The following is a 13,013-nucleotide window of genomic DNA, read 5'->3' as shown; positions in this document are numbered from 1 at the left end:
CAACACCCTGTGCCAGGAAGTTGCTGAGTAAGGGTGAGGCAGTTTCTCAAAGACCAAGTCCACGAGCACAGGTCGGTCACACTCACCTTTACCCGGGAGGCCCCTTTCTGCCCTTCAGGACAGAGGCTGCCTATACTAGCCACTGGGTGACAGTCCTTCTAAGGTGCCAGGAAATACTTCTGTTGGCCCTTCTAAGACCTAGCTGTGAACATGTATTCTAAACATATTCCTGTGCAGGCCTCCACTGAAGAACAGTACTGGGGAAATGTATTCTTAGGAATAAAATGATCAAGACCACAGGCGCCTTCTGGGGTGTCAAGAACCAAGAGGCCTTGACCCCAGGGTGGCCTGCATGGTGGCCTACACAGACCAACCCAGAATCCCCTAGGGGTGAGGGTGAGCAGGAATACCCTGAGTGGCTTACTCCCAAGGCGGAGGAGCATGGACCCTGCATCCGAGCCCTCCGGGATTAGCACCCACCTTACCACCTACTGCTCTGTGCCCCGGAGCAGTGGTTTTGTTTTATACACGTGGGAAGTAGGTGGCTTCTGCCCACCTCATAGGGAACCACGGGGACTGGAGGAGGAGGCAGCATGTGCGCACAGGGCCTGACCTGTGCATCTGCCCATGAGGAACGGGCCTGACCCATGTGCCCTTAACCCCACAAGGAGCCCCCCCAGGAGGCTGGGCCGGGAGCAGCTACCTCAGCGCACTGGACCTTGGCGATGTAGCCACTGTTCTGCAGCTCCATCCAGTTGGCTTCATAGAGCTTGGGCCCAATCAGAAAATTTAAGTCGACGATTTTGTCATCTTCCCGGACGAGGGTTGCGGTCAAACCCAGCTTGCAGTGGGCCTGCACAATGGTGAGCACCCGTCGGAACATCTTGGCTGGGGAGACATTCACAGGCCACTTTGTTAAACGCTCGGGTACCACATGCAGCCCTGAGATTTAACCCTGGCCTGTGACACTACACGAGCCAACCCCCAGGTCTGTGGGTCACGGGAACCTGCTCTAGACAGTACCGACTAGAGGAGAGCACTTAGCCAGCACCCAGACCCGTTAGGGAAGTGCCAAGTCAGCAGACCCCAGCCAGGCCGTCAGGAGGAGCGTGCATGGCAGTCTGCACACGCTCCGCAACACCTAACACACCATGGAACCCAAGTTATGCAAGGAATTTGTTCACCCCGAAACTTGTGCCTGAGTTACCAGAAAGACAGCTGGGAAACCGGGGTATCAGAGGAACGAAAGGAGCGAGACCTGCACAGCTTCCCCCCATCTTCCCAGAAACTCAGGGAGTGATGCCACCCCAGGCCCCCCACCTGCCCTGGGGACGCCCTGCTCCGGTGAGATTCACTGGGGCCAACCAGCAACTTCCTTTGCCTTCCTTTCTTTTGAGTGTTACGATTCTTTCTGATTTACCAAATTAAATTAAATAAACACATTAACAGGGCATAAGATTATTAACTTCAAAAGACCCAATTAATGGGTTTCCAAAGGCTCACCTTTTAAAAATTCTAATACTCTGAAGGGAAGTTAAAATGTCTAAATCATACTTAATCTCTACTACAACTAAAGGTGAAGGACACTTTCAATCAACGTAACAACCTAAGGAAAGAGGCCACACTGCATAAGCCACAGCCGAAAATGTAACAGTGACGCATCAGAGGACTGTCTAACCCCGAGGAGATGCACAGGCCTCCGAGTTTCATATCCTGAAGCCTAACGCGGTTTGTGCACACGTGGGAAACACACGCCAGCATCAGGAGTATCTCCAAGGACTGTGCCAGCTCCAGAGGCGGGCAGCCAAGGACCGCAGACCAGGCTCCCCACGGCAGGACAGTGCGGCCGGGCAATGGAGACACCAGCCTCACGTGGGCCCCGGGGCCCCAGCAAGCAAGAGAAGCATGAGACGGACCCTGCCTGGCGGCTCTGCAGCCAGAAACAAGCCCTCCAGCGGCGCCTGCCTGCAAACCAGTCCCATCCCCGGGGTCACGCTCTCCTATAGCCCGAGCACGGCCACTGGAGGAGAACTCACACACTAGGAAGTGCATGGCTCCATAAATTTTACACAGCTGCACAGCCCAGGAGCCACAGGGGTCACCGCACAGGTGTGGTCAGCACGCAGAAGTCTCTCCTCTGCCTCTCCTGTCAGTGCAGCACTTACCCGTCAGTCCTCAGAGAGGAGGTCTGCCTCCCTCCATTATCTGAACTTCAGAAAATGGGAATCACAGCACATGCTTTTTGTGTGTGGCTTGTCTCACGGACACTGTCATGACTGTCAATTGACATTTGTGGCTCTTTGACTACCCCTCCCACTTTGTCTCCAGTGCCAAACACAGTGCTGGACACTCAGGAGGTTCTCAATAAATACTTGTTAAAATCATGAAACTGGAACAGTGCCTCACATGCCATGAGCACTTAATATGTGGCAGGACTATAACAGAGTTTCTTACAATGGCTGAACAGGGTTCCTTTAGGAGATCTGTAAGGAACACAGCGAGCTTTCTCCTCTGAGGTAAGCCTCCAAGGTTTACTATTGACCTACTCTAATGCAGTAAATGCTGGGCAGTCAGGAAGCTTGCTCCGATTTGCTAGAATTCCCCTATTCAACATCTGCTCTCTGGCCTGGTAAGCACTGTCAGGCCATGGGGCTTACAAGGCCTGAACTCAAAATTCTTCAGAGCTGCTAAAGACAATCAGAGACAAACTGACCCAGTGAACCGGAGGAGAGAGATGGACAGACATGTAAGGTGAGCATGGACCATGTGGGTGTACCTCTGTATCCTCATCACCAGGGATGACCGACCCCAAGCTTGGCTGCCACCCCCAGGGACCTGGGATCCAGGGCAGAGAGAACCATCAGCACATACTAACCACATACTCGGGCCGCAGGCCTCGGGCCTTCCAAAGCTCCAAACGCGGCCTCCAGGAGAACTGCTACACAGCAATTCCAAACTCATTTGTAGGAAATGATTCTCCGGGCCATCAATTTCCAATCCGATCAGACCCGAAACCCACCTTCCCCTAAAATGTTTTTTCTTTTAGTTTTTAAATTATCACACTGTAAGACTGACCCTTTTCTGTGGGTACATGGGTGATCAGCTCTATAAATTTAACACATGTAGATTCATGTAACCACCACCACCATCAGGATAGACCAATCCAATACCCTGGAAAACTCCCTTATGCTGCCCCTTTATAGCCACCCTCCCCACTCCCCACCTCTCCCCACCACAAATCTGTTCTCATCACTAGAGTCTTATTTTTCAAGCATGTCCTACCAAAGGCGTCGTTTGCTAGGTAACCTGCTGAGCACAGCTGATTTTGGGGGGCACCATACCTGAGACTCGACCAAGCAGCCACACATGACAGCAGTGCGTTCCTCCTCACTGTTGAGCGTTTCCCGTGGGTGGAGGCCCCAGTCTGTACCCAGTCACCCGTGATGGGCATCTGGCTTGTTCCCAGGTTTGCAAGATTATGCCGAGAGTCCTATACACATTCCTGTGCAGGTTTCTGAGGGGGCTTTAGTTCTCATTTCTCTTGGGTAGGTGCCCAGAGCTAGGACTGGTACGGTCACTTCCTAATGAACTGCCAGGCCTTCCTGGAGTGGCTGCATGTCTGTGATCCCTCTGACAGCATACAACAGCTCCAGCTGGTCTGGGCTCTCATCAGAATTCGTCACTGTTCCTGGATTTTATTTTAGCCACAGGCATTAGCAGCATCTCTCACGGGCCAGTGATGCTGAGCGTCGTCTCACATGCTTCTTGGCATTTGTAGTCTCCAGCGAAATGTCTGCTTGGGTCTTTTGCCCGTCTGCTAACACTGTGCCCACTCCCTGAACGTCCAACAGGCAATCCAGGGATTGCAGCCTAACTCCTGACTGCCGTTCTCCAGGCCTCCACTTCTTGTTACCCACCTCCATGGATGTCCACTCCACCCTTCCAACTGCTCGAACCAAAAACCTACAGGCACCCCTGACCTCCCTTTCTCTCCATCCCTCATCCAGCCCTTCACGGTACCCCTCATGACACACCCAGAACTAGGTCACCTTTATCCTGGCCAGTTCAAGCCTCTCGCTGGGGTCCGCAAACACCCTCCTAGCTGCTTCCGCCCCTGCTCCTTTAGTCCATTCCCAGCACAGCAGCCAGGGCAATATGTTCACAGTGCTAAGTCAGATCACATCGCCCTCGGCTCAAATCCCTCAAACGGCTCCCCACCCACTGGAGCACGAGCCAAAGACCTTACGGGTGACCTGGGAGGACCTACAGGATGCGCCTGCTGCTCTCTCCTGCCCACCCCTCCTTAACCTCAGCTTTGACTGCTCTTTCTACGCTCCCTGCTAGTGCAGGCGCACCTTGCTGTTGCGGACCACACCACATTCTCTCCCGCCTCCAGACTTGCACCCCATTCCTTCAACCTAAAAGACCCTGCTCCCCCCGGGTTGGCAGCACGTATCTCTAGGCGTCCTGAGACACCCAGAGGAGCCGGAAGAGCACTCATGACAGAGAAAAGCCAGATGCTAAGGCCGTTTCAACAATATTTTGAATAGTCTATATGAAAATGCCTCTGATTTCATTTCATTCAGAGTCATCTCTAATTAATACTTCTTTTTTAACCTCTAAATTTATTAAGGTTCCCTTTTTTTTATTAAAGTATCACTGATAAAACCACAATGAGATATCACCTCAGGACAGTTAGGATGGCCAACACAGAAAGGAACAGGAACAACAAAGACTGGAGAGGATGCGGAGGTACTGGTGAGCACCTCCTGCACTGCTGGTGGGAATGTAAACTAGTGCAACCACTGTGGAAAGCAGTATGGAGGTTCCTCAAAAAAATAAAAATAGAAATATCATTTGACCCAGGAATTCCACTCCTAGGAATTTACCCTAAGAATGCAGGATCCCAGATTCAAAAAGACACATGCACCCCTATGTTTATCGCAGCACTATTTACAATAGCCAAGATATGGAAGCAACCTCAGTGTCCATCAGCAGATGAATGGATAAGAAGAGGTGGTACATACACACAAGGAATATTATTCAGCCATAAGAAGAAAACAAACCCTACCCTTTGCAACAACATGGATGGAGCTAGAGGGTATTATGCTCAGTGAAATAAGCCAGGCAGAGAACGACAAGCACTAAATGATTTCACTCATCTGTGGAGCACAAGAACGAAGAAAAACTGAAAGAACAAAACAGCAGCAGAATCACAGAACCCAAGAATGGACTCTAACAGTTGCCAAAGGGAAAGGGACTGGGGAGGGTGGGTGGGAAGGGAGGGAGAAGGGGAATAAGGGGCATTATGATCAGCACACACAATGTAGGGGGAGCGCATGGGGCAGGCAGTATAACACAGAGAAGACAAGCAGTGACTCTATAGCATCTTACTACACAGATGGACAGTGACTGTAATGGAGTGTGTGGTGGGGACTTGATGATGGGGGGAATTTAGTACCACAATGTTGCTCATGTAATTGTATATTAATGATACCAAAATTTTTTTTTAAGTTTTGCTGATTCACAATCTTATGAAGGTTTCATATGAATAACACTGTGGTTTCAATATTCAGCCATATTATCAAGTCCCCACCCCTGCACCACGGTCACTGTCCATCAGTGTATTAAGATGCTACAATCATTACTTGTCTTCTCTGCCTTTCCCGTGAACTACCTATATTGGGAGTGCTAATTACAGTAGGGCTCCCTTTTGTTTTATCAAACAAGGTTTGCCTGGAATTCAGTTCGGCAGTCAAGGGAACACACTATCAATACATGTTACAACACAGATGAACGATGGTGCAAAAAGAGCCAGATGTAAGAAAATATGCATTATATGTTCCTGTTAGTAGATTTCTGAAAAAGGAAAGTCTATAGAGACAGAAAGCAATTCAGTGGTTGCCTGGGACTATGGCTGAAAACAATGACAGTAAAAGAGCACAAGGGAGGTGTTCTACAAGTGGATCGTGGTGACAGTTGCACAACTCCATAAATTCACTGAAAATCTTGAACTGTACACTTACAACGGGTGGTATACTGCAAACCTACAGGCTTATGGTATATAAGTTGCATAAATAAAAAAAAAATTGTTAAGAAAAAGGACTGCCCACAGTACTTAGAGAAGTAGAGCTTCTGTAACATGCTAAGGATCAATACTGAAGTCTTCAAAGAACACAAACACTACTGCGCAAGGACTTGACAGCTCCGGGCCAGTGATTAAGGAGGCTGTACCCACCCAGTCCCCCCGACATACACACAAGCTTGTGACTTATTGAAAGCTTTCCCCAGCAAATCCCTCTGGCAGACAGATGTCTACAAAGCAGTCCCCTCCCTCAGCCCAATACCTGAAGTCTGCCTCTGTCCACGCAGAGCGGGCAGCTCAGTTCTCAGCCTGCTTACCTGGTATGGTGTGTACTTCGTCCAAGATCATGAGGCCCCACTCCTGAGTCTTGAGCCACTCCATGACCCGCTCGGCCTCCCAGGACCTCCTGGTAGTGTGGCCCAGCATGGAGTAGGTACTAATGGCAATGGAGCAGCCTATGGGCTTATCCTTGGCGTCGGAGGTGAAGCGGCAGATCTGACTGTCGTCAATGGTGGACCACATCTTGAACTGGGCTTTCCACTGCTCCACAGACACAGCTGAGTTGCCCAGCACCAGACAGCGTTTTCTGACAGTGCACGCAGCTGTCACGCCAACCAGGGACTTCCCAGCACCTACGAGAAACCGAAGACAATCTTTTAAGACCAGGTTGAATGAAGGCAGGGACAGACAGAATAAGTCATCAGCACACCAATCTGGGTGAATTACTGTAACAACCCTCACAGCAGATATCTGAGGACTCACTGCTCCAGAGCCACCTGCTTCTTCATAAAAAGGAGACATGCCCACTTCACACACAAGCATTGAGAATAGAGAGACAGTGCAGGCCCTAGGGTAGCACTTGCCATGCAGCTTGTCTAAATGCTGAAATCTCAAAACAAACCAGAGGTAAGAGGCACTCCTGTTATGCCATCTTAAAAATGGGAACACTAAAGCCAAGGGCTAACCTGCCCCAGGCCACGGGAAAGCGTGCTGCTGCGTACAGCATGCCTTGCACACACACAGCACAACAGAGGGGCTCGATAAAAGACAGCCGTCACAATCGCACGACACACTGTGCCAAGAACTGGGGAACACACTAAGCGTGTTCACTACGTCAGAGACAAAGGTGAAATTCCAGGAGCTTCTGAGTTTACTACCATCTACCATTTGAAAAGCAAGATAAAAATCAAGCTATTCCTTTAAACAGCAATTCTTCCTTCACTAGAGATGTGCGTGAAAATAATCCCTGGAACTTTAGGAAGAAAAGAACGATGGTGAAGGCACCCGCCGCCCCCCGAGGAGTCAGCCTCCTCACGCCTGTGGCCTCCAGCCATGAACCTAGGCCAGGACTGACCTGACTTAGGGCAAAGGGGAGCCGAGAGGGCTGCGGGGCCCTTTCTTGGGTGCACACACTGTAAAAAAGCCATCCAGGAACAAGGAGCTTCAAAGCCTCCAAATACACACAACTCACAAGGCAGACTGCAGAGAACGAGGCTGGCCCCGTATGTGCAATAGCACTGACCCCACTTCACAGCCTAAGCCCTCACCTACTCAATCTCCCTTCACTGCCCGCAATTCCATACACTGCTTTGTTTACCATGTCTCTACCAGCAAGAATGAGCCACAGGTCGGGAATGCTGTTCCACCCCTGTTCTATCCCCAAGAGCAGCTCAAATGTCTGTCAAATCATGAATCGGGGAGTCATGTGGCCTTGGCTGCCCGAGGCCAGGTGTAATTTAGAGGACGATGCACAGGAGAATGGGAGGCAGCTGACAGAGGCCGACAGAAGGGCGTGGCCACCCCTGCATCAGGCGCCCTCACCGCAAGGAAGCACGATGACCCCGGAGCGGGCACGCCCGTTCCCAAACATCTTCCGCAAGCTCTTCTCCTGGTAAGGCCTGAGGACGGCTGTGGGCTTCAGGTCGATGTTGATATCGGGGTTGACAGAGTCATTCCGGAAGTCGTACTCGGCCAGCAGAGGGTACTCCAGGCGGATGCAGCGCCGCTGCAGCTCCTCGATCATTTCCTGGGCAGCGAGTGTGAAGGGGTTTTATAAGCCTGTTGACTCCAAAGCTGACTACTGAGCGCACAGTCTGCGAGGACTAACGTCAAAACCAGCAGTTTACCTAGACTTGAAATTTCAGATCTTGTAACATCTGGGTTAAACATGGAAAAGCAACCCAAACTAAGGTGGACAGAATGAAATCCAGTAAGCCTCCACAAATGCCCCGTGGCCGTTTCTCGCATCGCGTCAGAGACCTGTGAGCGCAGACCCGCCAGCCTGAGGCGCTAACTCCGTTAGGAAGAACAGTGCGATGCCCACAGACACCAGGGAGAAAGCCACTCAGGCACGGCGGGGGGGGGGGCGCTCCTCCTCCTCACACAGACTGGGGTCCATGTAGGGCTGCGCCAGCTTCTGACAGTTTGCATGAGGGGTGCATTCACACACCTGCTTCACTTCAAAAGACACTGTCTGCGTCTCCTCCTCTTCTTCCTCATCCTTGTCCATCTGCTCATAAAAGTCAAACAGGTCCGTGGGGATGTCAGATTTGCCCTGTGGATCCATCACCTGGGAAGTGGAGGGCCCACCAGTGCCTTCAGCAGTCTTCGCAATCTGGAAGAGAAAGACAGACCCGTGCTTGCGCGCACGCTCAACCCCGTTACCAAGAAAGAGCCCTCGCTGCGAGGGGACGTGGCACTTGTACGAAAACCGCAGGGCCACCAGGCTGCAAGTGCTGGCCTGGAAACACCTAAGAGGTGACACCCAGAGGCTCCCCCACCCAGGGTGGCCAGGAGCCCACATACGGCTGATTTGCTGGTGAAAGTCTCTGTGATGAGCTCAGTAGCCTCCCCGTCGGAGTTCCTCAGGCGACATTCCCGGATCACCGGATCCTGAAGAAGATGCTGGATGACATCGGGGTGGGAACTTTCAACGAAGTACCTACAAGATGGGAAGATGGCGGTGCCTCAGGACCGGTAATCCATTTCCAGAAGGTTCTGCTGTTCATTTAACTGGATGGTCTGGATATAGTGGCCCCATGCCTCTCTCCTCTCCCACAACTTGCTGCTAAGCCTGAGTTATGAGCACTGGTGGCGACACAGCCTGAGGGCCACAGGCAAAGGCCCGCTGCCAGGTCAGATAAGCAGAGTCTGAGCCCAGCCCCACTCCTGGACACAGCGCAGAGGCCAGTGAGCCAGTTTCTAGTTTTGGCCACCTCACTTCTCATTCTTCTTATCCCCTTATTTGGGGGAGCAGGTGCTACACAGAGCAGAGCACCCACATGTCAGCCCCAGCCTGCCCGTGTGCAGAAGGTGGAAGTGCCTTGGACAGCCTGGCAGAAGGCCTTACCTGTTGTGCTTCAGGACCAACTTGACTTTTCCATAGCTGACAGTGCACAGCTGCAAGGAGGGACGACAAACAGGCAAGATGAGCACGGCACGGCTGGCCCGGAGCACGCGCACTGGCGGCACGCCTCACTACCCGCCAGCCACGTGAAGACTTCGCTTTGCTTCAGGAAGAGCCTGCGTGCAACCCTAAGGGCTACAATCTGCCTGAACTGAGCTTTTCTATTAGCCTCTACTTTTTAAGAGCAAAACCTTCCTTTTGTCTGGCTGATTCTGGAGCACATCCCTTAATTTATAAAATGCTACTTAAAATCTTTCATTTATTTCCCCTCTCCCTTTCTTCTCCAACCCCACAGGCCCATCCCATTCCAGAGGCTCATTCCGCCACACCAATGTCACTACAGCTCCCAGCACACAGCTGGAACAGAGCATGCGTTCAGTAACTGTGCTGTGTAAATTAAATGCAAAGCCCTCTGGTCCCCTCACGAATGTTCCTACTGCCCCAACTAGAATGGAAGCTTCTTGATGGTAGAAAATACAGCTGATCCTCCCAGGTTCCCAAAAGTCTTTCAGATGGAATGCAGCAGAGGGTGTGTGGTGGCCATGCAAATTCACCACTCACATCTCGGGTTGCCGCCCTTCTGGGTCCCCCCACCATGCTGCACCAACACCTACACTCCTGCAGGTGCTCTCAGCAGAGACCCAGCACAGCCAGGGTGCTGACGCAGGCTCATTCAGACAAGGCGCAGGCCCGTTCCTAGGCACCTTTCCACGGCACAAGAGAGAAGAGCTCTCTCCAGGGTTCCTGCCAACTTCTCTAAGACTGGATGCATTACTACACTGGCTGCCTATGGCTCCCTGCTTCTGCCATCCAGAGGCCACTGTCCACCTCTTCTGAAGGCAGTCACCTATCTCTCAGAACAATTCAGGCATGCATAAAGACTCTTCACAGGGAACACTATCCACTCCAGCATGTGAAGTGCTTTTTGGTTTTTCCTAATGGAAATTATTGACTATTGCTCTTCTGCAGATATTCAACTTCAGATGAAGTTTACCATCTATATTAGCCTCCTCAGGCTGCCAAACGGAACACCACAGGCGGGGTGGTTTAACAACAGATATTTATTTCTAGAAGTCTGTGATCACAGTGCCAATGATTTGGTTTCTAGTGAAGGCTCTCTCCCCCGCTTGCAGATGGCTACCTTCTCATGGCGTGTCCACATCTCCCTTGTACATAGGCAGGGAGAGACTGAGTTGGTACAAGTCCTCTGGTGCACCTTCCTATGAGGACACTAATCCTATCAGATCAGGTGCCCACTCTTGTGCCTACTCCAAATACAACCACATCAGGGGCCAAGGCTTCAACCCTGGAATGCTGGAGAGGACACAGTTCAGTCCACAGCACTGGTCGCTTTGGGCTATATTCCCAAATACCCCAGCCAGAATGGGCCTGCATTAGTATGCCCACTGTGTTGGCACCCACTGGCTAAGAGCAGGTCATGGGACATGAGGCCGCGACAGGACCACGGAGCTGGATCTGCAGATGTAGCAGCTGCGGTAACGTTTCCACGTCCCCACCGCACAGAAGGCATGGCCACGACTGCCACAGGCTAACAAAGCACCTGTCCCCGCTACTACGAGAGCAGAAGAGCCAGCCCAGCCACACTTGCCTTGATAAACTGAATAATTCCATCAGGGACTCCAGTCTTGCTGAGCTTCCTGAGGTACTCAGTGATGTCACTGGTCTGCAGCCCAACGCTGACGGCTGCATACAGGGAGTAGGCGGTTAGCTTGTACTCATGCACGTGGGTTGGTCGGCACACTGGCTCTGCAATAGCCACCAGGAAGTCTTGAGCATATTTGTAAACTGGAGAGAAGGCTTCTAAGAAGATGTGGCCATCAGGAGCCTGGGAAACACAACAGAAAAGAAACTTGTGCCTTGTAGAGACTATTAGACTTATCATTATCTAGAAAGGATGAGCTGCCAAAGACGTGTTAAGCTGTCCAACACCCAGGACATTTTTGTAAGAACTCCAACGAACTGTGGAGCCTGTTGCTCTCATCAGATACAAGGAGTAGAGAGGGTACAGAAGAAGAGGCTTCCTAAGTCAGTGGCTGCTCCCCACTAGTCTGCGTACAGTGAGCCCTCTTACTGGCTATCCTCATGCCACCTTTTGGCGAGATTTCAAACGAATGTAAAACATAAATTACTTCAAGCTGAGCAAAAATACTGCGTAACAAATAAATAATTGTGCCATTAACTTTTTAAATTAAATGTCACGTGGTAAATGTATATAATAAATTAAAATGTTGCGTAATAAATGCCATTTATTCGGCAGATAAAAGTATCCCCAAACACAGCGGACACGAAGCGGGCAGGCAGCGGACACGAAGGGGCCCGAGTCTGGCGGGCACGGGTGTGCGGCCCCGGCCCCGCCAGCCGCGCGCGGCCCCTCCCGAGGGGGGGAAGCCCCCCGCGCCCGCGCCGGCTCTGGGGGGCAGTGTCCTGCACGCCCGCTGGCTCCAAACCCGCGGGCCCGCCTCGGCTGGCCGGCTGTACGCTTACCACCCACAGGGGCCTGGACGCGTGGTCGTCCTTCAGCGGCATCTGCAGCCTGTAGTCCTTCGCTCCATATTCGTCCACTTTGCTGCCGGGCTCATCCACCTGCTTCCCGGCGGCCGAGGGCACCGCTTCCTGGGAGTCGTTCCCAGGGGCGTCGTCCTCATCTTCCTGCTCGTCCTCGTAGTGCCGCTTCCGGGACTTCTTCCTGTCTGCAGAGACGGGCCCAGAGTGAGCCCGGCAGGAGCCCGGCAGGAGCCCGGCTCCCTCCGCACCGCCCGGCGGCTCCGGGGGGCTTTCCCGGCGCCGCGCGCCCAGCCGAGAGCCGCCGGCCGCGGGCGTCCTCCCCGCGAAGCTCCCCACCCGGCCCGCTCGCGGCGCCGTCAGGGATCGCCCGGCCCTGGGGTCCGGCGGGGCCGCGGGGTGCGCGCGCGCGCCACAGCTCACCGCGGTCGGCCCGGTCCCTCTTGCCCATGGCGCCGGCGGCGTCACTGCGGCCCACTAGCGCGGCCGCCGGAGGACTTCCGGCTCACGCCGGGCGCCCTTCCGGCAGCGTCGCCGGAAGTCCCGCCCCAGGGCGCCGGGGGCCGCTGGCGGAGCGAGCGCGGCGGCGGCGGGGCCACAGTGCGTGTGAGGCGCGCGGGTCGGGCTCCGGGACCCCCTTCTGGTCCGGCGGCGGGTGTTTGCGGGGCACCTGCTGTGATCGACCGGGCGCCGCTTTAGCCGCTGGGTAGGGCCGTGAACAAGGTCAAGGCCTTGGCCTCCTGGAAGTTAAATGTGGCAGAGATGCGGGCGGGAAACAAACACGTTATGTGCTGTAAGGAGAAATGCGGCAGGACCCGGAGTCACGGGTGCCGCCGTTCTAAATAGGCTGGGTCCCTGGAGCGAAGATACTCGGGAAGTGAGGCGCTGTCCGCTATAGACACCAGGGGAGGAGCCCTGCCGGCCCACGTGGGAGGCCGGCGTCTGTGCGGTTTGCGTGGAAGAGGGCGCGGAGAGCGGGGGCGGCGGACGGGGCACTGC

At 53.3% G+C, this 13,013-nt stretch overlaps 1 protein-coding gene across 3 annotated transcripts in view; it reads right to left on the bottom strand.

Annotated features, from left to right (window-relative positions):
• The window catches only part of ERCC3 (ERCC excision repair 3, TFIIH core complex helicase subunit), a 28,387-nt gene extending 15,797 nt beyond the window's left edge, over positions 1-12,590 (bottom strand). For all 3 annotated transcript variants that reach the window (XR_012133456.1, XM_036996020.2, XM_036996023.2), the window contains exons 1-9: positions 12,438-12,590; positions 11,997-12,202; positions 11,101-11,337; positions 9,435-9,484; positions 8,891-9,026; positions 8,535-8,699; positions 7,907-8,111; positions 6,403-6,717; positions 704-888 (exon numbers count right to left, since the gene is read on the bottom strand). Coding sequence is in view for 2 of the 3 variants with exons in the window: in XM_036996020.2 (XP_036851915.1) it covers positions 704-888; positions 6,403-6,717; positions 7,907-8,111; positions 8,535-8,699; positions 8,891-9,026; positions 9,435-9,484; positions 11,101-11,337; positions 11,997-12,202; positions 12,438-12,465 (1,527 nt within the window). In the remaining variant the exon portion in view is untranslated. The remainder of the gene's footprint in view (positions 1-703; positions 889-6,402; positions 6,718-7,906; positions 8,112-8,534; positions 8,700-8,890; positions 9,027-9,434; positions 9,485-11,100; positions 11,338-11,996; positions 12,203-12,437) is intronic.
• Between the last annotated feature and the right edge of the window lie 423 nt (positions 12,591-13,013).

Source organism: Manis javanica, chromosome 7 (genome assembly GCF_040802235.1).
Source record: "Manis javanica isolate MJ-LG chromosome 7, MJ_LKY, whole genome shotgun sequence".
Taxonomy (NCBI): Eukaryota; Metazoa; Chordata; class Mammalia; order Pholidota; family Manidae; genus Manis; species Manis javanica.
The sequence above is the reverse complement of the archived record's forward strand: the minus strand, read 5'-3'. Positions and strand labels throughout refer to the sequence as shown.